This window comes from Pelophylax lessonae (genome assembly GCF_965119305.1).
Source record: "Pelophylax lessonae genome assembly, chromosome: 10".
NCBI classification, from domain to species: Eukaryota; Metazoa; Chordata; class Amphibia; order Anura; family Ranidae; genus Pelophylax; species Pelophylax lessonae.
The window spans coordinates 37,646,242-37,672,503 of NC_138777.1; the positions used below are offsets into that span (position 1 = coordinate 37,646,242).

At 42.9% G+C, this 26,262-nt stretch overlaps 1 protein-coding gene across 4 annotated transcripts in view; it reads left to right on the forward strand.

Moving 5' to 3' along the window:
* Nucleotides 1–26,262, forward strand: part of SHANK2 (SH3 and multiple ankyrin repeat domains 2) — a 976,209-nt gene that overhangs the window by 304,224 nt on the left and 645,723 nt on the right. For all 4 annotated transcript variants that reach the window (XM_082271109.1, XM_082271110.1, XM_082271111.1 and 1 more), the window contains exons 5-6: nt 9,190–9,298; nt 15,051–15,202. In XM_082271109.1, the coding sequence (XP_082127235.1) occupies nt 9,190–9,298; nt 15,051–15,202 (261 nt within the window). The remainder of the gene's footprint in view (nt 1–9,189; nt 9,299–15,050; nt 15,203–26,262) is intronic.

Consider the following 26,262-nt stretch of genomic DNA (forward strand, 5'->3'; position numbering starts at 1 on the left):
TAAACGAATTTCACGTCCTTTTTTTCCCCACAAACAGAGCTTTCTTTTGGTGGTATTTGATCACCTGTGCGATTTTTTGATCATGCGCTATAAACAAAAAAGAGCGTAAATTTTGCAAAAATAACAATATTTTTCACTTTTTTTTATATGAAATTCCCCCCAAAAAAATAAATGTAAAAATCAAAATTTTTTAACATTTTCGGCCAATTTGTTTTATGCTACATATGTTTGGTAAAAAAAATCACAAAAATCGTATTTTGATAGGTTTGCGCAAAAGTTATCCCGTTTACTAACAAAGGAAAAGATTTTTGTCATTTTTGGTGTTTTTTTTTTTTTACCGAGTAATGGCGGCGATCTGCGTTTTTTTTTTTTTTTGCGGGATTGCGACATTGCGGCGGACAGATCGGACCCTTGACTGACATTTTTGACACTTTTGGGGTTACCAGTGACATTACTACAGTAATCAGTGCTATACATATGCACTGTTACTGTAAAAATGACACTGGCAGGGAAGGGGTTAACTGTATTGGAGAGGGAGGGGTTAAGTGTGTCCCTAGGGGCGTGTTTCTAACTGTGATGGGACATGTGTACTATTGTAAAAACAGAGATCAACGGTTCTACATAGTAGAACCGTCTGATCTTCATTTTTACACAGGGGAGAATGACAGGCGGCTTGTTTACATAAGCCGCCTGACTTTCTCTCTCTCTACCGACGATCGTAGTGTGACCGGCGGACATCGGGTCCACCGGTCACACGCGCGGACTCCTCAGTGAACGAGCCAGGGCGGGCGCGCGCTCGCCTGCTATTGGCTCAAAAGCCGGTCACAGGCTAGCGACGTAGATCTACGTCACTTTGCCTGGCCGGGGCTGACTGCCGCAGTAAATATACTGTGCGCAGTCGGCAAGCGGTTAATATTATTTACTGTATGGTGTGCTGGATTGTGCAGGCACAAAGACCCATAGTCATAAAGGGGCACCTAATTAGTGGCTTGGGTGGAATTGTTTTAAGATGATACTAAATGCAGATATTCGCCTCTTTTGTTTTGCTAGGGCACACCCACAGCCATATATGTATATACACATAGTTTAAAAAATTATAGTGTTTGTACCTATTGTTTAATTTTTCTTCTTCGGATACGTGATGTTCGTTTTATTACCGCAGCATAGCCATGGGGGGCACAGAGTGTCACATGTCCCATGATATCACTTTAGCTATTACAGGCCCTCCCTTCCATGCCATTCATATCTGAGTGTGGTGTCAGTCAAGCATCTGATCCACCTGAGGGGCAGAGCACATGACTGGCTTCCAGCGCTTTCTTTGCTTTCCCAGTGATGTCTACACCCCAAATTTCTCTTGTGTTGTCACAGAGACAGAAAATGAGGGTAAATCTCCCTAATGGGATCACGGACATAATTCAAATTCTGACCCTTTTTAATAGTTTTTAAAGGATAAGTTCACCTTTCTTAACATGTTACATGTTACGAACGGACCAACCCCCCCCCCCCCCCCCATTCTCCAATTTGACAACTACCAGGGATCTTTTCATCCCCGCTAGCTTTCAAATTAAAAAAAAAAAAACGTAGCAGGGCTGCATCATTCATTCACAGTATCCTGTGAATGGAAAACTACAAGGTCTGGCAGCCTTTGCAGCTGTCGGCTTGTCATTTTCAATTAACTACCACAACGCTGTGGTAGTTCATTCTCTCTTCCTGTCAGATTGTATCTGCTTGCCTGTACGGGATTTACGGGCACACAGATACACTGGCAGATCTGCTGGAAACCTGCATGGCACCAAAGATCTGCTGATTGCTGGTGCAATGATTTACAGGCTCCAAAAAAATAAAATAATAAATGCACATTTTTTTACCTGCAAAAAAGTGTGCATTTATTATTTTTTTCCAAAAAGTGAACTTATCCCTTAACTCTTCACTCTGGCCAAAAATAATGCTGGCTATAGTAACAGCATTGTTCTTAAATTAAAAGAATGTTAAATACATAGTTAGATTTTATAATTATTGGTGGGGCCAATTTGACCTTCATTTTTGATTGTGATGAGAAAATCCAAAGGATCAGAAGGGGAAATTTGTTTGCATAACCATATTTTGTCTGTGGTTTTATCTGGGAAGTCCATGTATTCCAAAATCTGATGGTAAAAGCAAACAACATTTCTCTGTCGCTCATTGACAGACGCAGTCCTCTTGATTAATATCAAATTGGGTTATACTGCCCTCTACAGGAGTAGGACACTAGGCAGAAGGAAAGCGTTATGGCCACACCTTAGGGGCAGTCCCAGAGGGTATATCCTCTCTCTCTCTGCTACAGGATGTTAGTTTTTTTCTGTCTAGTCAGCTGGTAGCTCCGTACTGGCCTCGTCGACCCGGGTACGCTGACTTGGTCAGGCTGGTCGCGGACGCTCCTTGGAGACTTCCTCTCAGGGAGGATCTGCGGTCTCAGGGACCGATCTTCCATCCTGCTTTACAATCGCTGGATTTAACGGCCTGGCTATTGAGACTCAGGTGCTGAAGGACAAGGGATTGTCAACTTCAGTTATTCCTACTTTAATTAAAGCAAGGAAAGCGACTTCCAGAAAAGTCTATCATCGCACATGGAAGTCTTATATTGCGTGGTGTGAATCCCTTGGATTTCCTCCACGTGCCTATTCGGTGACCCGAATCTTGGCGTTTCTGCAACAGGGGGTTGAGCAGAAGCTGGCCTTGAGTACTGTCAAGGGTCAGGTTTCAGCGTTAGCAATTTTCTTTCAGAAACCTTTGGCTACCCATTCCTTGGTGCGGAATTTCATCCAGGGCGTGCGGCACCTGGCTCCGCCAGTGCGCGCGCCCTTACAGCCCTGGGATCTTAATTTGGTGTTGTCGGTTCTTCAGAAACCTCCCTTTGAAAATATCAGGGAGATTCCCTTGCTTACGTTATCCCAGAAGGTGGCCTTCTTGGTGGCCATTACTTCTGCACGCGGAGTGTCAGAACTGGCCGCATTATCCTGTCGTTCCCCATATCTGGTGGTTCATAGGGATAAGGTAGTTCTTCATCCGAAGCCATCCTTTCTTCCTAAGGTGGTTTCAGAGTTTCATCTGAATGAAGATATTGTGCTACCTTCCTTGTGTCCTAAGCCCAGTCATCCTCGGGAGTGTGCGTTACATTCCTTGGATGTGGTTCGGGCAATCAGGGTATATTTGAAAACTACGGACTCGTTTCGTAAAACGGATTCGCTTTTTGTGATCACGGATGGCCCCAAAAAGGGGTTGCCTGCATCTGCCGCGACTATCTCCAGATGGATCAGACAGACGGTGGTACAGGCTTATTCTATTAAGGGTCGGAATCCTCCGTTCCCTGTTAAGGCGCACTCCACTCGGGTGCTTAGTGCTTCCTGGGCCTTCGGCCATCAGGCGTCAGTGGTCCAGGTTTGCAAGGCGGCTACCTGGTCGTCGGTTCATACCTTTACAAAATTTTATAAAGTTGATGTGTTGGCATCGGCGGATGCCTCTTTTGGCCGCAAGGTTTTGCAGGCCGCAATTTGAGGAGACCGTTGGTCTACCTCAAGGGTTTTTTTCTGTTGGGTTTTCAGTTGAGTCTCATCCTTTGGTTTGATGAGCCTTTAAGACTTCTAGTCGGCACCGGTTGGGCCTTCTGGATTTAAATTTTGATTTCTGTTATCCCACCCCTCATTTGTGGCACTGCTTTGGGACGTCCCAATTTGATATTAATCAAGAGGACTGCGTCTGTCAATGAGCGACAGAGAAAAATGGATTTTTGTAAAATCTTACCGTAAAATCCTTTTCTCTTAAGCTCATTGACAGACGCAGTACCTGCCCCTCTACTTTTGAGTTGGGTTGGGTTAAATTCTCTGACACTGCTTTGTGACATAACTAACATCCTGTAGCAGAGAGAGAGAGGATATACCCTCTGGGACTGCCCCTAAGGTGTGGCCAGAACGTTTTCCTTCTGCCTAGTGTCCTACTCCTGTAGAGGGCAGTATAACCCAATTTGATATTAATCAAGAGGACTGCGTCTGTCAATGAGCTTAAGAGAAAAGGATTTTACGGTAAGATTTTACAAAAATCCATTTTTTCAAGTACTTTTGAACAACATTTGTTAGGTCATCAAATGTACTGAGAATTTTCGTACGAATGTTCAATAGTCAAAAATTCAACGAATGTATGGCTCAGCCCCCCTAAACACTTACCTGAGCCTGATCTCAATCCATTGCTGTACCTGAGAGCCGAGGCTCTCTCTCTTCTCACTGGACATGGAGGCAGCAGGGATAGAGTGTTGGACAGGCCGAGCTGTGCTGTCTGTATCAATGGACACACAAGGCCTGGCTCGGGATCGAGCCTGCACGAGTGGCCCTATAGCAAGCAGCTTGCTATTAAGGGCACTTGGAAGGGGGGAGTAGCCAGGTGGGGGAGCCTAGAAGAGGAGTGTCAGGGCTGCTGTGTGCAAAATGATTGCAGCAGGTAAGTATGACATGTTTTTTATTTAAAATAAAAATACCTTTACAATCGCTTTAAATAATATGGGCTGATTGGCTATGGACAATACATACTGTACCTCTGCTTCCTCAGATCCTGATAACATTGTATAAATACTCAAGAAGTGACAAGTGAAGGTTTCATTATAGCATCCATTGGCAAGGGAGAAAAGAAAACCAGAATGAGTGGATTTGCTGCCCTTAGTGATCAACTAGTTTCCTTTTCCTGGCCAGTAAAATCCTATAAGGGCTATGACCTTTTCACCATTTTCTCACTAGCTTTGGTCTCTAAAGAGTGATCCTCATTCAAATCACTCTTCAGACAGCATTTGACAGGCAGTGAGGTAATGTATAGCCTCCTCTCTGCCAGTTTCAACCCCTTCAACTCTGTACATGTGCACCGCAAGCATTGCATGTGGTTGCTGGGTGTTTGCAAAGCAGCCACATTTACTTGACTGGGTTGCGATTGGAGGTATCATTTCTGCCGCAGCTGCAAAGCAAACCATTGCGGCCATGGCATGTGTGCCCCCTCAGCGGCTGCCTCTGCAGCTAAAGGGGGTAGCAGTTGCAGTAGTGGTAAAAGTGTGGCTCAACCATGGGGTTTTGCCTCTCAACCACTGATGTAAACAAGTCCTTACAGTCTGACTGCTGTGATTAGCACCTCACTTTCATCGCTTTCTTTTTGTACATTGGACACCTTAATTTGATGCAATTCTCTATTGGAATTAAGCCGGTTATTGACGGTTCAAATCTTGTTTGATTCAGTAGGCAATGGCCAGGATCCGAACCATACATACAAGCTGATTGTACCCAAGTTGATTGATTAATTGATCAACTTGTGTACAACCAACCTGTTGGAATTTTTATGCGAAAATTGCACTGTCTATGACCGGCTTTTAAGGAGGCCTCGAAATTATACATCATAAGATCTGTAAGAATTGTTGCCGGTTTGTTGTGTAACAAAACATGTAAGGTATTTAAAGGCGTGTTTGGCTAGTTATATTGGATTTTGTATATATTTTCATTATTTATTATGTACAGGGATAAAACAGAAATTTTTAATTAGGTTTTTCATTTTCTGATAAATATATAATATTGCACATGAATATTTCATATTTACTCTTTCCAGCAAGCAGGTGCAGTTGTAAGCACTTTTTCTTATGTATACCAAGCTAAGTGTAAAAATACCCTGTCACTACCCCATGCATGAGAGGCTCCCTTTATTTTCTAAATTTGGACTTTAGGTGTGATGCAAAGAGTGCCGACACTCCTCACCTTCTATGACACTCTGATGCCCTTATGTTGCCTCCTCGGCCCTGACGTGACATATACCCATAGCAGTGGCCTATAAGATCTTACTTGATCTGCAAAGACTGTTTTAAATAAATTATAGCAGTGCAGCGTAGAAAGCAATTAGGCTACGGGAGGTAAACCCAGCACCACATCCCTACAGAATATGCAGTATACCAAGAAAGAAAAATGGGGCTTTACGGTACTCAATATCTCAGGATTTAACCAAAGAAGTTTTTTATATTAACCACTTTACCTCCAGAAGGTTTTACCTCCCCTACCCCAAAAAAATGTATGTGTTATTGGATCACCTCTGCGATTTTTATTTTTTGTGCCTTTATACAAAAAGAGACTGACAATTTTGAAAAATATATATATATATTTTTTATGGAAACGGAAAAAACACTCGCGCCAATCTCTATACTAGATGTGATATTGCATTGCTGCTGTGATTAACCCCTAGGGGTTGAGAACTGGGAACTTTGTGCAATATTAAATATTACATCAACAGCGCATCTCCTGGAACAAGATGGTATAGGAAAAATACTAGGTGGAATAGTATGTAGATTGGTGATACCTGGTGTGTTGGTATTGACACCAATAAGTCTACCTGTGACTTGGGGGTTGCTACTGTAAGCCGCCCTGAGGGTGTTTATATGATACTAGATAGTATAGCAAATATCACCTACAGTGCATACCTACATATAGGGGGTGTGTGATGCCAACTATACACTATTCTCGTGTGCTAAATAAATTACAAACAATATTGTGCATATACTGTGCCAGATTTGACTTTGCAGTCATAGACGGAAAAAATGCACACACTAATCACATGTGCTTAGACAGTAAAGTGCATAGACTGTGCTTATTTTTGGTTGTGCAAACAAAATAATATACACACTTATAAGATAAATCATATAACAGTGGTGACCTAAAAATTCATTAAAAAGTCCAATGATCAGAAGAAAGTGCTTAGTGCATAGAGACAGTGGCCATATACTCCAAAATTAAATAGTGATGCCCAGTGACTGTTCTAACTTCAGTGTCGATATTTTCAAATCAACAGTGCAATGGTGGTGTCACCCTCCGTGCCCCTGTATACATGGGGTAGGCAATGCAAACTCACCCGATGTTGTTGACCCCCAATGTCTTACGACAAGTGGGTCAAATGAGCTTGTATGGTGAGTGTCCAGCGGGGTCCCAGCCGTCCGTGTTTGGGTGGTCCTGGATCCTGTTAGTTGGTATATTGAGAAAAAGATATCGCACTCCTCATAGTGTAGTAAAAAAACTCCAAGTTTATTTAAAAAAGTGCAATAATGATTAAAAAATCCTTGTAAAAACGTTGGTGGTACAGTTTTAAAAAGACAATGGAATACTGCATAAAAACCGAGTATTTGGAAGCCTTGCGGGACGCCGGTATAGGTCCGCCCGCTCTCTACACGGAGCTCCGTGAAGTGAGTGGGCTCAGTGAAGTGAGTCTTCTGTCATACAGGCAGAGAGATCGTGTTGAAACCCTTTCTGGACCCTTTCTGGACCCTTCAGCAAGACAAAAAATCCCAGGTTCTTTATGAGGGAGCTGGGCAGTTGTGTTTTCCAGAATTAACCCTGTCTGTACTGTGCAAGCAGATCTTCATTATCAGGTGTACCTGGATTTGAACACTGTCTGCCCTAAGAAAGGAATAAAGGTGTAGAACAGGGGTGTCAAACTCAATTTCATTGCAGGCCACATCAGCATTATTGTTGCCCTTTACAGGACTGATTGTATCTTTAAGACTAGATGTCTAGAGCACCCCCTCCCCCCTACCATCAGTGAGTCCCCCACCCTCCCTTACAGCACAGTGCAACCAAAGAAACAAAAAATAAAAAAAGGCTAATATAAGGGGATCCAACAAAGAGGTTGGTTGCCCACTCACCTTTTAGTTTTCAGGTGTGGTTCTTATGATCAAACCAGGCATATGAAGAAAAGTCTTGTATCCAACTGACAAATGAAAAAGTGTTTACAAAATTACAAAGACTTTATTACACCAAATATCAAAACTGCAAAGTCAAAAATTTGAATAGATACCCTCCACCCCTGGAGTGCTGTAGTCTGCTGAATGCTGAGATGAGGGGTTGCTGCAGTTGCACAGAGTCGCAGGATCTTGTAGTCCTCCTCTCTGCTTCCGATGCCAACTGTTGAGGCAGGCAGAGGATATCTTTCTTCCTCTCTTCTGCTGACTGCTGAGACAAGGTAGGGGTGGAAAAAAGGGGGATGCCGCAGCTGAAGGACAGGTGCAAGGGTCACATGAAATGGCTTCATGGTCAATGAAGGTGTGTTTAACACGTGGTGTAGAGGCTGGGCTTTATGTCTTGTATGTTAATGAGCGCAGACTTGGGACAGGCTCATTCTAACATTGCTCAAAAAAGCTTTGCAGTCAGCCATGACACTTCCTATTGGGAAATATCTAAGGCTGAATTCACATTGGTACAATGTTAGACATTTCACGTGATTCACACCGCACTGCTGTCACATGCAATGTCTGTACAATGTGATTTCAGTGAAACAAACTGGCTGAGATCGCATTTGCACAAAATGGTGCAGGACCCTTTTTTTGGTCCGCACTCGAATTGGATCGCATGGGTGTTCACACCTATGAGATCCCATTCCTGCACCATTTGACAGTTTGGATCTGTGAACCAATCTGGGGGTGTCATTAACTTTTACATTGACATCCCCAGCGGTTCACAGATCTCAGTGTGAACCAGTGTGCGATTTTAGGTGCAAAGCGGGAACCAGCACTGAATCACAAGGTTTTCACCAGTGTGAACCGGGGGCCAAAAGTTGAGAAAAAATATAGATATGCTTTGTGAATGGAGACAACAAAAGCATAGTGGCGTTTTCCCAAATGTGACAGCAAAAGTGGAAAGTTCTATTTTATTTGAATGTAAATAAAGAATTGTAGGGAAATAAGCAAATATCAGTTCAAACTTTTAGTCCCCTTTCACACATACGGTCCGTTTGTCCGTTTTTCATCCATTCGTTGACGGATTAAATAAAGGACATCAATGCATCTCTATGTAAAAACAGATGACAACGGATAATCATCCGTTAACATCCGTTTTCATCCACTTCTGTCAATGTCTGTTTTTTGGAACGGACGAATGCCCTATTTTTCATCCGTCAAAAAAATGGATCGGACAAAAAACTGATGTAAACGGAATTTATTCCTGTTTTTGCATTGGTAGTGGATGTAAAAAAATGGATGAAAAATGGATGAAAAAACGGATGAAAAACGGATACATTCTGACGTGACTGAACTGATGAACTGAACGGGACTGTATGTGTGAAAGGGCCTAAAACCTCACAACAAATTAAAACAAATTGGGCAGAAATCTTTTTAGTTACCCTTTAATCGGTTGCCTCTTATCTTTTTAGGCTAACTTGAGAAAATTGATGGACTACATTCAGCACTGTTCTGTGGAGAAAATCTGCAAAATGTTAGATCGGGGGCTGGACCCAAATTACCACGACCCGGAAAGTGGCGGTAAGGAAACATGGCGGGTGTTGCTATAGTTTCTGTCTAGACATTGAATCAGTTTTAATACTATTATAGTTACAACCAAATGATAATTTGATTATTCAGTGTTTTTATAAGTATGACTTTTGGATTAGATTTCATTGGTTTACTCACAAGCACATTTATATATAACAACGTATCCTGTATATACCTTGTGTAAGATATTCTACCACCTCTTTTTTGCTCAGTTTCCATAAAAAAGACAATAAAAAAAAAACCAGACACCTCTAGGTTCCATACATGGAATACAAGGTCTGTCCGGAAAAAGTCCAGCCTTTGTTAATATAATGAGAACTGTTTACGCAACATCGATGTAACCTGGCAGCCAAGGACAGTGGACTGGAATGAGCTTGTGTGAACAATGACTTCACTGTACCAGTCAGTATGGGGGGGGGGGGTAGACACCGTTAAGTGTGCATTTGTGTCTGTCTAGTGTGGTCGTCACATTCAAAATTACTGAGCGAGTAGAGCAACAAATTTTTGGTTGTGCTTGAACATGACTTAGTGGAATTTATTTGGATGCTTCAGAAGGCTTTAATGGAGGATGCAATGAATACAGCGCAAATAAAAGTGTGGCACAAACGCTTCAAAGATGGCCTTCAACAAGCAGAACACCTGATAATGTTGAACGTGTACAGACTGCAATCAACAAAGATCAGCAACCGAGTGCGAGAACTAGAAGCTAATCTCAGGATTCCAAAAACTACTGTGTCTGGGACTTTCACTCAGGATCTTGGCATGAAACATGTCGTGGCAAAATTCATTTCACGGCTTCTGCTATCAGAACCGAAGGAACACTGAGCTGCACTTGCTAATGACTTGCGTCAAACTGCTAGCAATGAACCAAATTTCCTCATGAAGGTCATAACTGGAGATGAATCATGGATCTATGCTATGATCTAGAAACTAATGCCCAGCCGTCCCAATGGAAGTCGCCTAGTTCTCTATGACACCGCAAAGTCGCAGCAAGATCAAGGCAATGTTAACTGTGTTTTTTGATTGGGAAGGTGTTGTCCATCATGAGTACGCTCCTCCAGGTCAAACAATTAATAAGGAATACTAGCTCAATGTTCTTTGAAGGTTGAGGGATGCAATACGAAGAAATAGGCAGCTGTGACCATCTGTGCATCATGTCTTGTACAGAGTTTTTTGGCAAAACATCAAATCATCCATGTAACTCAGCCCCCCTGTAGACCAGATTTGGAACCCTGCGACTTCTGGCTTTTCCCAAAACTAAAATTACCTTTGAAAGGGAAGAGATTTTAGATCATTGGTGAGATTCAGGTAAATACGACGAAGCAGCTGATGGCGATTCAACAAAGAATTTTGCAGAATGTTTTGAACAGTGGAAGAGATGCTGGGAGAACTGTGCGAGGTCCCAAGGTGCCTATTTAAGGGGAACTGAGGCGTCCTAGTCCTATGTACATTGTTTCTTCAATTAATTTCTTCTTCTTCAATAAATGTCTCTATTTTTCATATAACATGGCTAGCTACTTTCTGGACAGATCTCATGTATTAACCACTATAGCAAATTCACCTACGGGTACGTCAGCTGCAAGAAGTGGTTGTACCGGGGTGATGCCTCCAGCTAGAGGCATCACCCCGTACTGTTTTTTAGAGCTTGGGAGCCGCTCGATCGTAACCCCAGCGAGCGGGAGACCCGAGCAATTAGCCGGCGTGTCCGCCGGCTGTATGGAGTCCTGATTAAAGGCGGCTTTGATCCGGTCTCTGATGACATAACCCGGAGGGGACGTCCACGACGTCACGTCAGGGTTTCTTGGCTGCTAAAGGCGCCGAATTTAAAAAGTGGCAGTATTCAAAAATGCCATTTCCACTACAAGTGTAGTGGAGGGGTCTAGGGTCTTTTAGACCCCCGATCCCTCCATAAAGAGTACCTGTCACTGCCTATTGCTGTCACAAGGGATGTTTACATTGCTTAATCAGATTTTTTTTTTAAATTAAAAAAATAAATAGTAAAAAAAAAAAAAATATAACCGCCTCCGTCGCCCTGAGCACGCACTCGAAAGAAAATTGTCGCGCCCGCAAATGAAATCGCTGTTCAAATCACACATGTGAGGTGTTGCCGCGATTGCCAGAGCAAGAGCAATAATTTAAAAGAAAGAGCTACTCTCTAACTTTAAACTGGTAACCGTTAAAAATTCTTAAAGCGTTGCCTATGGAGATTTTTATTGACTGTAGTTTGTCGCCATTCCGCGTGTGTGTGTCATTTTAAACCGTAACATGTTGGGTATCTATTTACTCGGCATGACATCATCTTTCACAATATACAAAAAAAAATGGACTTACTTTAATTTTTAGATTTTTTTAAATGCAGTGAAATGTAATTTTTCAAAACAAATGGCATTTGAAAGACCGATGCGCAAATACAGCTAAAATAAAGTACCCGATCTGTCATTAAAAATCCCATGATCTAAAGAATTTTCAGAACTACAAGAAATTAAAAAGAATTATTGAAGTTCAGTAGTAGCAAGGCTGAGCTATTTACTTGGGAAGCTAATGAGATAAGGTGTCTGGAGAATTACCACCTAACACTTAAAATAGGCCCTGTCACCATCTTAAATAATTACAGGTAAAAGCACAGAAAAATCACGTATTTTGAGTGCTTACTAGCAGTGTTTTTCCTTTCCATAAATCAGTTTTTATTCACCTGCAGTGTGCCTCTGAACTTGAAAAAAAAAATGACTAGTCATTTCCCTAGCACAGCCCCTCCCTTCTTGGATGCATAGCCCTCCCCCTTTCTAAAGCTGGCCATACACATATAGATTTTTTCTATTTACCCTGCTGGCTTCCTTCCTTCATCCTCACTATGCAGCGGAAGAATGAATGTGGTTATTGTATTGTAACAGCCAGTCCCCTCAGCTGTCAAAATATCCAAACAGTGGATGTATCTGATTGGATGCAGTCGCTGTTTGGTTAAAAATTTTCTGCCTGGCTCCTTCAATTTTTCAATTAAGGAATGTTAAGCAGTGGCAGGACCTGCCACTGAGCAAAATTATCTTAGTGTATGGCCAGTTTAAGAGTGTCCAATTATTCTCTCTGCTGACCTAGGCTATCTGCCATTCCCTGTGTAAGGTTTACCACAATAAGAGGTTCCTGAATTGGAAACTTCAGTCTGGTATTTCATGGGAAAACAAAAACATTTATCCATTCAGATATTTTGCATGCAGTGGTTTAGGGCAATACTAACAAGATCCCTTGAACACACGCTAATGCACATTTCCTTCTACTTACTTTACTTAGCATTACTTTAACTGACAATTGGGCCATCGTGCGACGATCCCAAATAAAAATTATGTCTTTTTTTTTCCTCACAAATAGAGCTGTCTTTTGGTGGTATTTGATCACCTGTGTGATTTTTATTTTTTGCACTATAAACAAAAAAAAAAAAAATTCTGAAAAAAAAAAAAAAAAAACCCCAAGACTTTCTGCCATAAAACATTCCCAATAAAAAAAATCAAAATCAAAATTTTTCATCATTTTAGGCCAATATGTATTCTGCTACATATGTTTGGTAAAAAAAAAAAAAAAATTCCCAATAAGTGTATATTGATTGGTTTGCGCAAAAGTTATCGCATCTACAAACTAGGGGAAAGATTTATGTCATTTTTATTTTTTACTAGTAATGGCGGCGATCAGCGTTTTTTATCGGGACTGCGACATTGCGACGGACAGATTGGACACCTAACTGACATTTTTGACACTCTTGGGGGGGGGGGACCAGTGACATTACTACAGTAATCAGTGCTACAAATATGCACTGTTACTGTAGTAATGACACTAGCAAAGCGCGCGCCCCCACTAGCTGTCTCATGAAGCGCCGTAAAGGTACGTCGGTTCGTGGGACAGAGCCGACCTGCCGCAATATAAGTAGGGCGGCTAGTCGGCAAGTGGTTAAATAGGTCTTTAAATAGGAATGCTTAGTGGCCTCTAAATGGGCATTTAAATAGGAATCTATACTGGTTTTGTATATACTTTGTTTGTTGTGATCAGAACTGGAAATAAAACCGATTAAAAGAAATATATATATATTTTTTGTAAATATTAAAGTGTTTGTAAATTCAAGAACAAAAAATAAATATAATGGTGTTGATGTACTAAAGGCAAAAAAAAATTAAGGGGGCTCTGCTCATTTCCATTATCCACACATAACAAATAAAAAATGCAGTAGTTTTTATTTTCCTCGCATGTAAATGTTTGTAAAGTGAAGCTGTACCTCAGATACTAAGCTCTGAAACAACTGCATGTGCAGAGTGCAACTGCACTTGCCTAGTGCATAGTCTATATGCCTTTAGTAAATCTACCCCAATGCATACAATTCCTTAGATGCGGTGGGTTTTCTGTAGTTCCCAGAAGTATACTGGGTAGGGATGATAACGCTGCTTGTGATTTCAGTGCACAAGCAGCGTTATCAGCCCTACCCTGTAAAAAGTAAGGACCTCACAGCAGTATCTACAAGATATTTTGGATTTTTTTTTTGCACTTTTCCAGCAGATATAAAAAGCACTTTCTGTTAAACCATTGGCTTAAACTCTAGTCCCCTATTCACATTTACAGAAAGTTCAGCATTGCTAAAAGAAGTGCTTTGTTTACAGAATTCAGTAGCTTAAAGCGGAGTTCCAGCCATTTCACTCACCTGTTCAACGGTCCAGCGATGCGGCCGTCCGAAGCCTCGATCCTCTCCCTCGGCGCCGGCATCACTGCTGTGGGCACCCGGCTGTGACAGTTTGCGGCTTCACAGCCGGGTACCCACTGCGCATGCGCGAGTCGCGCTGCGCGTCTTCATTGGCCGGCAATCTTCTGGGACCTCTGACATGTCCCAGAAGATTGCAGGGAGGGAGGGGGAGAGGAAAACTTCCGCTCAGGGCGCCGCGGCGATCCGAGCGGAAGTGGGAGTGGGTACCTGTCAAAACTAGGTACCCGCTCCCCCCCCAAAAAAATGACATGCCAAATGTGGCATGTCAGGGGGTTAGAGTACCTAAAGCGGAAGTTCCACTTTTGGGTGGAACTCCGCTTTAAGCTGACTGATTTAGAGGCAGTGATTATTTTCTTACAGTATCAGAGATACATTTTTAAGTTTCAGTAAGAGATGTGGCACCTCAAAACAGATGCTGTTCTGTCTCATTAGCTAACCTATAGTGCTTTGGCAATCGTTCTTTGTGATGTACAGTATTAGTAAATTTATTTATAAACTTGCTTAACAATGTATAAACGTAAAAAAGAAAACTTCAATAACAATTACTCAAAACCTTTAGTCTCCGTTCACTCTGGAGCGGCTTCAAAGTCGCCCAACTCTGAAGCCGCCCCCGTGCAGCGTAACTTCAGCGGGGCTTGAAAAAGACTTCTCTAATAAAAGTCAATGCAAGTCGCCCCCAAAGTAGTGCAGGAACCTTTTTCTAAGTTGGAGCGACTTGAGTTGCTTCTATTAGAACGGTTCCATTGAAAATCCCAAGATACAAGAAGGGGCCCCAGAACCTAGTATAAATGACAGGCCTTGTCACATGTACAAGAAACAAAAGTTTTTGTTCATAATCATGCAGGATATATTAGAGTTTCTGCATAGTGTCTTATTGTGATTAATGAGCTCTTACATTTAGGGGGGTGTTTTAGCAGGTGTGTATTATAAAAGTGCAAAGTATAAAAAGTTGGTGATGGCATAATTCCCTTAATGACAAATTGTAATGGCATCTCCCTCTCGTAGAAACTCCACTCAGTTTGGCAGCGCAGATGGACAACTCTACAGACGTGATTAAAGCTCTTCGAAATGGCGGTGCTCACCTAGACTTTAGGAGCAAGGATGGAATGACGGCTCTACACAAAGCAGCTCGAGCAAAGACACAAACTGCTCTTGTGGTATGTACTCTGAAATCACAGATACAGTCCTTATAACTTGCATAAGAAGAGGTGTGTTTATCCAAATTGCCAATATAGCATACAACACATGTAAAAACAGATAACAGGGAGGGGAAGAGAGAGGGAGAGCGCCACTCTTGTAGTAATGATAGAAAGATCAATAAATAACTGGATAGGTATTGCACTCACATACACATGGATAAAACACAGCGTACCACTATGGTCAGTGAGACACCAAAGGATGGCAGCTTCTTAAGAATACTCTGATGAATGTAAAACGATGAAAAAGAGTTGAGAGGGGAAGTGTAGTGTAGTATTAACAAAAGGCAATGTACAAAAAAAGAATTAAAGAGATGCACTCACAAGACAATTGTGTAACACAGGCATTACTCTGATGGTCCCCAATGGAGATGTATGGAGACTAGAGTGGTTAGGGAGTAACTCCTGGTGAATGATCTCATCAGTGGATGTAAAAATGCACTCACATATAATAAGTAAAGCAATAGGCAATATACAAAAAGCTTCCAGCTGAGGGCTTTATAGCATGGATCCCAATGCATAGTCAGTCCAGGATGATTATACAGTGCATCCGGAAAGTATTCACATTTGTTATGCTACAGCCTTATTCCAAAATTAATTACATTCATTGTTTTCCTCAAAATTCTACAAACAATACACCATAATGACAATGTGAAAGAAGTTTGTTTGCAATCTTTGCAAATGTATTAAATATAAAAAAATTACATGTACCTCTCTGGAGAAGAGACGATTGAGGGGGGATTTGATATCAACGTACAAATATTGTACTGGCAACCCTAGCATATGGAAAAACCTATTCAGAGAAAGGAAATACAATAAGACACGTGGCCACTCACTAAAACTAGAGGAAAGGCAGTTTAACCTTAAAATACGCAGAGGGTTCTTCACTGTGAGAGCAGTAAGGATGTGGAATTCTCTTCCGCAAACAGTGGTATCAGCAGGGAGCATTGATAGTTTCAAAAACTATTAGATGGACACCTTAAAGACCACAACATACAGGGGTATACAATGTACGGTTAACAGCAAACACACACACACATCATAGGTTGAACTGGATGGACTGATGTCTTTTTTCAACCTCACTAACTATGTAACTATGTACCTAAGTATTCACAGCCTTTGTCATGACACTCAATATTGAGCTCAGGTGAATCCTGTTTCCACGGATCATCCTTGAGATGTTTCTACAACTTGATTGGAGTCCACCTGTAGTAAATTCAGTTGATTGGACATGATTTGGAAAGGCACACACCTGTCAATATAAGGTCCCACAGTTAACAATGCATGTCAAAGCACAACCCAAGCCATGACATCCAAGGAATTGACTGTAGACCTCAGAGACAGGATTGTATGGAAGCACAGACCTGGGGAAAGGGTACAGAAACATTTCTACAGCATTGAAGATCCCAATTAGCACAGTGGCCTCCATCATCAGTAAATGGAAGAAGTTTGGAGCCACCAGCACTCTTCCTAGATCTGACCCCCTGACCAAATTGAGCGATCGGTGGAGAAGGGCCTTAGTCATGGAGGTGACCAAGAACCTGATGGTCACTCTGAAAAGAGCTCCAGCGTTTCTCTGTGGAAAGAGGAGAACCTTCCAGAAGAACAACCATCTCTGCAGCACTCCACCAATCAGGCCTGTATGATAGAGTGGCCAGTCGGAAGCCACTCCTTAGTAAAAGGCACATGACAGCCCGCCTGGAGTTTGCCAAAAGGCACCTGAAGGACTCTCAGACCTTGAGACACAAAATTCTCTGATCTGATAAAACGATGATTGAACTCTTTGGCCTGAATTGCAAGCGTCATGTCTGGAGGAAACCAGGCACCCCTCATCACCTGGCCAATACCATCACTACAGTAAATCATGGTGGTGGCATGGTGGTCATTCGGTGGGGATGTTTTTCAGCGGCAGGAACTGGGAGACTAGTCAAGATCGAGGGAAGGATGAATGCAGCAATGCACAGAGACATCCTTAATGAAAACCTGCTCCAGAGCGCTCTGGACCTCAGACTGGGGCGAAGGTTTATCTTCCAACAGGACAACGACCCTAGGGACACAGCCAAGATAACAAAGGAGTGGCTGCAGGACAAATCTGTGAATGTCCTTGAGTGGCCCAGCCAGAACCCGCCCTTGAACCTGATTGAACATCTCTGGAGAGATCTGAAAATGGCTGAATGGCTGTGCATTGATACTCCCCATCCAACCTGATAAAACTTGAGAGGTCCTGCAAAAAAATAAACTGGCCAAAAATAGGTGTGCCAAGCTTATAGCATCATACCCAAAAGGACTTGAGGCTGTAAATTGGTGCCCAAGGTACTTCAACAAAGTAATGAGCAAAGGCTGTGGATACTTGTGTACATGTGATTTGTTTTCGTTTTTTAATTTTAATAAATTTGCAAAGATTTCAAACAAACTTTTTACATTGTGATTATGGGGTATTGTTTGTAGAATTTGGAGGAAAATAATGAATTTAATCAATTTTGGAATAAGGCTGTAACATAACAAAATGTGGAAAAAGCGAAGCGCTGTGAATAATTTCCGGATGCACTGTGAATAAGTATGCCAAGAAAAGAATGAGAACCAGGAAGAACCCACACTGGTGTGTATGAATGGAGGCCACTGTGGATAGTAGGTAGCAAGATCACTGGCCAGGGGCCATCCATGATGACATCACACATTAGGCGTGAGGGTCCTCTTTGTCAGGGTGCTTGCTGCCAACACAGTACAGACAGGGTTAATTATAATAAACATTACTTCACACATTATTTTTAAACATTACAATATAGGGAGAGCTTGGAAGGATTTTTAAGAAAGCAAAATCACTTCAAAAGATAAATAGGTAACTAGCAACTTTTAAAGAATTTTAAGTATGGTTTGTTAGTGGGCAGATGCAACAAATGTGAAGTAGGTGATACCCCAATTTTACTGCAAAATGCCTTTTAAAACCCAACTCAAAGAAAATGAAAAAATCTACCTTTGTAGTGGGCATCCACCTTTGCAAGGGTTAAATGTTCATTTATTTTAGTGGCAAAGATTTAGGTGTAAATACTTACCTTGTAAAAACCCTGCCACGAGGGGGAATGGCACCAGGTTTCAAGTCTATTGCGCAATCGTACGGACAATGAGGAGGACGAGAACCAGTGCGCACCTTGTGAAATGCATCTTGATACTCACGATATTAAGTAGGCAGCACAGAATCGGAGGAGGTACAAAGTACCTTAACAGGCCCATAGATACAAACAGCGCCACACTGTGTAGACCAAGAGAGGATCTCGACCGACTGCCAATCAAAGGTCGGATTGTGTTTCTGAAGCCAAGGGTAACCCAAAACAACGGAGTAGCGTGGGGATGATATAACCTGGAAAAAGGTTGACTCCCTGTGAACAGCCCCTATTGCCATATCAACCAGAACAGTCTCGTGGGTAACCTGTGTCTCATAGCATAGCATATGCTATGATCTGCCCCCCTACAGGACCTTGGGTGCCAGCGTCTCTGGGCAGGTAGGACAAGATTTCAGGAAATGCCCACTAAGGCCGAAATACAGGCACCGGACCCTCCTAAAAGCCCGCTCAGCCTCGGAAAGGTGAATGAACCCCAGCTACATGGGTTCACAGCCAGTCGCACCATCCCCAGGAGGCGTGGGAGGTAGGAAATGGTAGGAAAGAAAATGTAGGAGCCAATCTAGTAGGAGGCCTCCGCAGGCGCTCCTTAAACTATGGTTTCTCCCTGAGCCTGGTATTGATAAAAATCAGGAAAGAAATAAGAGCCTCAAGCTCATCAGGAAGATCCTTGGCTGCAATCTTGTCCTTCAATGCATCAGAGAGACCATGAGAGAAGACAGCCGCCAGAGCCTCCATTATTCCAACCCACCTCTGCTGCCAGGGCACAAAATTTGATGGCATACTCAACAACAGTTCGTATACCCTGTTGAATGGACAGGAGCAGCTTAGCAGCAGAGGCAGAGAGAGCAGGCACATTGAATACCCTACGAAAGGAGGCAACAAAACTTGGGTAATCAAATATCGCAGGATTATCGTTCTCCCATAAAAGATTCGCCCAGGAAAAGGCCTTGTCCTAGAGCAACGAGATTAGGAAGCCCACCTTGGACCTGTCAGAGGGAAACGCCTGAGGAACCATCTCAAAATAAATGGCCACTTGGTTTAAGAAGCCACAACACTGACCCAGTTCACCCCCATAGCGCTGCTGGAGGGGTGCTGAACCAGTCATCCATCTGGTAACAGCGACTTCAGCTGCAGGAGCGGCAACAGGAGCAGCAGCGGGTGCAACAGGAGGAACCACCAGCCTAGCAGCACCAGGAGCATGATGTACTGTGCGTGCAAGCAACGTCTGCAACACCTGAGCGAACTGACCCAAAAGGTGACCTTGATGATCGAGCCTGGTAACCAGCATGGGGAGCGTAGGAGCACCTGCATCGTCAGGATTCATGGCCCTTGTGTACTGTCAGGGTGCCAGGAAATCAGACCACACAGGGATACATGTAAAGTAAAGCAGTTTATTGGAGAAAACCACAATAAACGCACAGCAAAAGTGAGGAAAAGAGGGCAGGAACAAGCCAGGGTCAAGTCCAGGAGCAAGTAGTAATCCAAGCCGGGGTCTGGTCCCGAAATGGGTTGTCTGTCGATGCCGGGTGGAGAGCCAAGAGAGTTGTTAGCCAAGCCAGGTCATACACGGAGGAACACAAAGAACAGAAGACTGCTAGCAGAGATACACCTTGGAGCACAAACACAAGGGCAAGGATTGCAACCAAACAGGTGATAGATATAGTCAGGTGTGCAGCATCATCAATGTGTGACACCCAGACAGCAGGAAGTGATGATGCAATCAGAGTTTATAAGAGGCAATGGTCTGCACATGTCCAAGGTGGCTGCCAACAGGAGGGCAAGGTATGACCTTGACACTATGGCTGGTACGGTATTGCAGCCAGTCTTTGCCTCAGCCCTGGTGTCTCAGACCTTAACTGAATGGGCCAAGCTTTTGTGCCAGGGCTTAGGGGGTGAGCAGGTCCCTGCTGCTTTTGTTGATTTAGCGGACCAGTTGGTCCATGGGCTGCAGTTTATTTGTGATGCAGCTTTGGATACAGCTCCTGTGCGGTCTTAACTTTCTGTTGAATCTTTCTGTTCTGCTTACCATGCCTCTAAGAAAGCTCTCATTGACCTGCCCTTTCAAGGTGATTGCTACCCCGGATGATATAATTTAAGAGTATCACGGAGGAGTACCTTCCTGCCGCAGTCAAGGAAAGGAAAGGAGCCTCACCGCAGGCAGGGGCCCTCCTTCTCAGCCTATAGAAAACTATTTTGTGCTTCTGGGACAGAGGATAAGGGAAATAGATCTTTTAATTTTTCCCCGGGAGGTTCTAAGTAACCTTGGTCTGGTAAGCCTGGAGCTAGCTTCCCTGGACTAGCAGACAAGACTCCTTTAGCATGAAGGTCTGCCCTCACCCGTTATTGGGGTGAGGGGACATCTTTGCTGGTTTCCGGCCCCGTGGACCTCTTTGGGGGGGGTCAAGGAGATCCGCAAAGTGTTTCTTTTGGGGGTACCCAGAAAGGAGGACGCAGCTTGTCCTTTTCAGATTTTTTTAGGTCCTGAGTCTCCTTGTGCAGATTTTTTTTCCTGAAAAGGTTCAGGTGATGTCAGAACTACCTAAGGTCCCCCCTATCCCTGTCCAGGGAATTGATTTACCTAGGTTTGATTCTTTTTCTGACCAGGGTGGTCCTTCCACTGCACAAACTTCAGGGACCACAGGCCATGATTCTCTAGCTGCTGTCACACAGATAGTTCTCTCTCCCATTTTGCATACAGGTTGTGAGTCTGGTGGTATCCACCTTCAAGACAGTTCTGTTTGCACAGCCTTACATGCAGCTCCTTTAGCAGGTTCAGCTCCACAGGAGGATGCTGAAATTGGTGAAGAGGTCAAAGGGTCCTCTTACAGACGCCGCAGGTATCCAAGAGCCACGGTAAGGCCGCATCATCCTCGGCTCGGGCTTCTTCCGCAGTTCCTCAGAGACCAGCTGTCCCAAGGGCTGATCTACCATCCTGCTTTACAGTTGCTGGTTTTAATGGCATAGCTATTGAAAGCAAGATAGAGGTCTGTCTGGATCCAGTGATCCCCACTATGGTGAAGGCGAGGAAGTACTCTTCCAGCAAGATATACCATCGTACGTGGAAAGCATACATTTCTTGGTGCGAGTCGATTGGCCCTCATCCTCGATCCTATTCTGTGGCTCGGATCTTAACCTTTATTCAACAGGGCTTTCCTTAGAAGTTGGTCTTGAGTACCATTAAGGGCCAGGTGTCTGCCCTGGCAATCTTTTTTCAGCGACCCCCTAGCCACGCACTCTTTAGTTCGTACCTTCATTCAGGGGGTTTGACATGTGGCTCCACTTGTACGGTCTCTTTTGCCACCATGGGATTTCAATTTAGTACTTTCGGTTCTCCAGAAACCTCCATTTAAGTATATTCAGGAGATTCCCTTGCCTACTTTATCCCAGAAGGTGACATTCTTGGTGGCTATTACCTCAGCCCACAGGGTATCAGAATTGGTGGCATTATCCTGTTGCAGTCCCTATTTAGTGGTCCATAGGCATAAAGTGGTTCTTCATCCCTGTCCATCATTCCTGCCCAAAGTTGTCTCTGACTATTTGAATGAGAACATTGTGTTGCCTTCCTTGTGTCCCAAGCCGGCTCATCCCAAGGAATTTGCTTTGCATACCTTAGATGTGGTTCGTGCGATTCAGGTGTATCTGGCAGCTACTGAGTCTTTTCAGTAGTCAGACTCGCTTTTTGTGGTTACGGACGGACCAAGAAAAGGGCCTGTCCGCTTCTTCGGCTACCATCTCCAGATGGATCAGACAGACAGTGACTCTGACTTGGGCGCTGAGTGCTTCTTGGGCCTTCCGTCATCAGGCTTCAATATCACAAGTTTGAAAGGTGGCCACTTGGTCGTCCGTGTATACCTGCACAAAATTCTATAAGGTAGATACTTTGGCATCTGCGAATGCTTCTTTCGGCCACAAAGTTTTGCAGGCTGCTGTTTAAGAGGGGCTGTTCCCTCTTCAGGGATGTTTTTTCTTTAAACCTTTATTTTTCAGACGGGGCTCCTGTGACCCGGTTAAGGCTCCTGTGTCCTGGTTAAGGACTCTTATGTATAGCCTTGGGTTATTTTCCCCACCCCCTTCATTTTCCTTTTGGCACTGCTTTTGGATGTCCCACTAGTTATGATTTATGGAGCGCTGTGTCCATACCGTAAAATCCATTTCTCTGAGTTCATCGACAGACACAGCACCCACCCATCTATGGAGGTCTGATACTTCTAATAGGGCTTGCTACTAAACTGATTACCTAGAGCAGAGAGGGGGGTTATAAACCAGCTGAGGACGGCCCATGGGCGTAGCCAGGTGTTTTTGTTCTGCCTAGTCCTACTCCTGAAGGAGACAATATAACCCACTAGTTTTGATTTATGGAGCTCTGCGCCCGCCGTCGATGAACTCCGGGGAATGGATTTTACGGTAAGTACAAAATTCTAATTTTTAACGGTGTAGCCCATATTGGCTTACGTTGACTTGCAACCTCATGATGTTAAGGATTGTCCTAAACTCAAAAGAGAAGTCCTAGCCAGACTCAGGGTGACCATGGCCATCTGAGCACAGCATGTGTTCACATGGGACTATGACCCTGGGAAGCCCATGAGGTCCAAAACATAATTTTTCCCACCGTAGAAAACAATGTCTGTAACTAGAGGTACTCAATTCTTCTCAAACTGTGGAATGAGTGGTCTTCGGTCTCTTACAGTATATCAGAGGCTTACCTATTAAGATACAGTAGCACATTAGGCATAAGGACCCCAAGAGTGTGGATGTGTTGTTGTTCCTCGCTGCCTGGGCTTCCCATTCATTCACTATCCCATGCAGCTGAGGTCGCGGAGAAAAGTATGTGTGTTTGAGCTTTGGGGTTTCAGCTATTCAGATTCAGCTAACAGGGTGCTAAAGCCTGCTGTCAGCTGATGTCACAGTGCCGATCCAGGCTCTGCAGGGATCCTGACAATACTGTCTGGATCCACTCAGAGGCCTAAATGGCAGCTGGCTCAGCCTCTCATTGTGCTTCTGAGAGTCTGAGCCAGCCACTCCTACCCCCTCCATAGCCCAGCGCTCTAGTGAGCACCGGAGGGCCAGAGCAGAGAGCCGATAACTGACAGTCACCACTCTCTGCTCAGTGAAGACCGAGAACTGAGCGATCAGTAGTTATGTGATCTCTCGGTTCTCGGTCTTAGAGTCAGCGGGGGACAGTTTCAGCATCAGAACAATGCTGCACCCACAAAAAGTAAGGGAGTATAATTTTTTTCTTTAATTCCGCACTTCCCTTTTAAGCATAGCTAACTTGTTGAAACATAAAGACTCCATACAAACATATATTAAAACCCATTATTCAACATGTACACTGTATATTTATGGCGTTTTTGTCCAGTATAACAGCTATGGTTAAGGATTTAACCGTAAAAAATATGTGTATGTATTTGGTGTTTTTTATCCAAGGATTAGTGCTGGTTCAGTGGTACACAGAGGAAACATTAAAGAGGTCATGACCATGTGACAACTTGGATAAAAATAAGACCGAAAAGAAGTTGAATTTTAGAGTCTTCTTTAGTTTATATATAATTATTGGGCTAGCTGCTAGTCATTAGTCTCATTTATTGTGTGTATATAATATAAATCTATCTGTCTTGATCTTTCTGATCATTATTTGTCAGAGAATCTGCCTTATTACTCCTCTCGTGGTAGTTCGTGCCCTGGAATGAAGCTAGTTTCCAATCTGCTGACCCTCAGGTTGCACACTGTTTCGCTGAGCATTCTAGAAGCGTTTCTCATCTACAGGAATCAGGTGCCCCTCCAGGGTTTCTCGTGGCCTGAATTTAATTCAGCATATTTCTGCTCTTTACTGGGTCACCTGTCTTGAAATCTTCCATTAACTGCAATGTAGCTGGCAATATTCTGCATCGTAATATTCCCCTTTCTGAATTCACCTTGTGAAAGAAAGGGAAATTGCATATTACTGGGGCTCTGAGCTCTTATCAGACACATTATATGGCAGATCAGCCTGTCCATGTCACATGATGGCCACTAAATGGAATCAATATCCTCATGCAATTATATGTTCATTTTGGAGACTGAGGTTCACTGACGACTGAATTATTTCACCTTCTGTTTCTACTTTCTATACACAGACTTTTAAATAAGTTCTCTTTCCTTCTCCCCAATAATCTTTTTTTTCTTTTGTAAATAAGAAATATTTTAAATTGAATTATGCATTAAATGAAAACCTCTGTTATATCCACTTTCTCCTATTGTGCAAAAACATTATTTGTTCTGCCTGTAACATAATTCCCGTGATGTCTCCATTTTCATAGTTTTGTCTAATTGCTTTTATTTTCTACCTTTTGATGTTTCTTCATTTGCTTTGTCCTTCTGGCTCCTTCTACTGTCATATTTTATTAGTTGCTGTGGATGATCATGGCACAAAGGAGTAGTATGTGTAACCTAGCCAGTCAGGCTCAGAGCAGTTAAGCCATATCAACGTAATTTCAGAATCTTACTGTTAGCAGCTCAAATAATAAAAAACTAAGTTCATTTTAAAGTATATGTAAACCTAATCGCTAAACTCTTAGTTTTCATATTTTAAAGTAATTTGCAATATTTTAAAATCTGCCGCTATCAATAAAAAATTAGCTGATGATGCTGCCATGAAGATCTTTGGGCAAGTTCTGTGTGAAAACAAATAAATACAAAAGTGCTGTGCTTAAAAAAGAAAATAAATTATAAGTGCTATACAGTTCAAAAAAAGGTCTGTGCGGAAAGTATAGATAAACAATTTAATGCGTGAACACAAAATTGTGTGTAAAGTTCCATACATAAACAAAAAAATATCACAAGTGACTGGTAATTTATATTATAGAGGTGTATCCCAAAAGAGACAGGCTTCCAAGATCAAGTAGTTAGTGCCGCTAAGTGAACCACCACAGTGGATGCAAAGTGGGGGCTTACCAGATTATGGTGACCCTCATTAAAGAGAAGTCAAAAGGGCATTAGTAAATGTATAGTGGCTCCACAGGATCTCCAATATCCTTGCTGCGATTACAGCAAAGTGATGTGTGTCACAACGTATATAGACAACTCTGTATAATATAAAATAGGGCAATAAGGACAGAATATAGTGCAGGTTTGTCAGTCAGAGGTGGTAAGAGCGGAGTTAATCAACCCACCACAAACTTTGTCAGGTTTGAAAGGTACACCTCTATTTGAATATGTGGCTTTGAAGAAAGGGAGAGCTCTATTCACCAAGACTTTCCAGGCTGCTGGGGTAGGCACCAGAGCCCTCTTCAGGGGCAGAATAATATGTTTTCTAAATTCCTAGTGTAGTAGAGTAGCAGTGAGAGCAAAGTGCAAATGGCATTTCTAGGTGCCGTGATGTCTACCAGACTTAGAAGACATAGTCTAACAAAGGGAGTGAGAGGAATAGTAGTTATCAACTGTATACCTGTTTAACCAATACTGTTGGATGGGTTACAATCCCAGAAAATGTGTATAAAATCAGCATTAGATTGGGGACACTGCCAACGGGAGGAGCATTGGTCCTTATAAATTATGGCTAATTGAGCAGGGGTAAAGATCCAATGTATAATGGATCAATTGGTCTCTAGCTGATAACAGTGTTGTAAAGGGAGCTTCCAATAATTCATCTCAATCATCATCATCTACATCATCAGTCACCTACAATAATGCCCATAATAGCCTACCTGTTTATAGTAATAAGGTACTTAAAAAGACAGCGGCTTTCTAAAGTCATCATCTCACAGCATTTGTTCAAGACTGGTTGGCTGGTTATCTTGCGGGTAACGAAAGTTAGAGTTAGACAGGTGGAAAAGGAAATTTAAATCATAAAAGCTCACCAAGGCTCCATTTCTCACAACATCTTGTAGTTTCTTAATGCTACATAACATGGGCTATAGA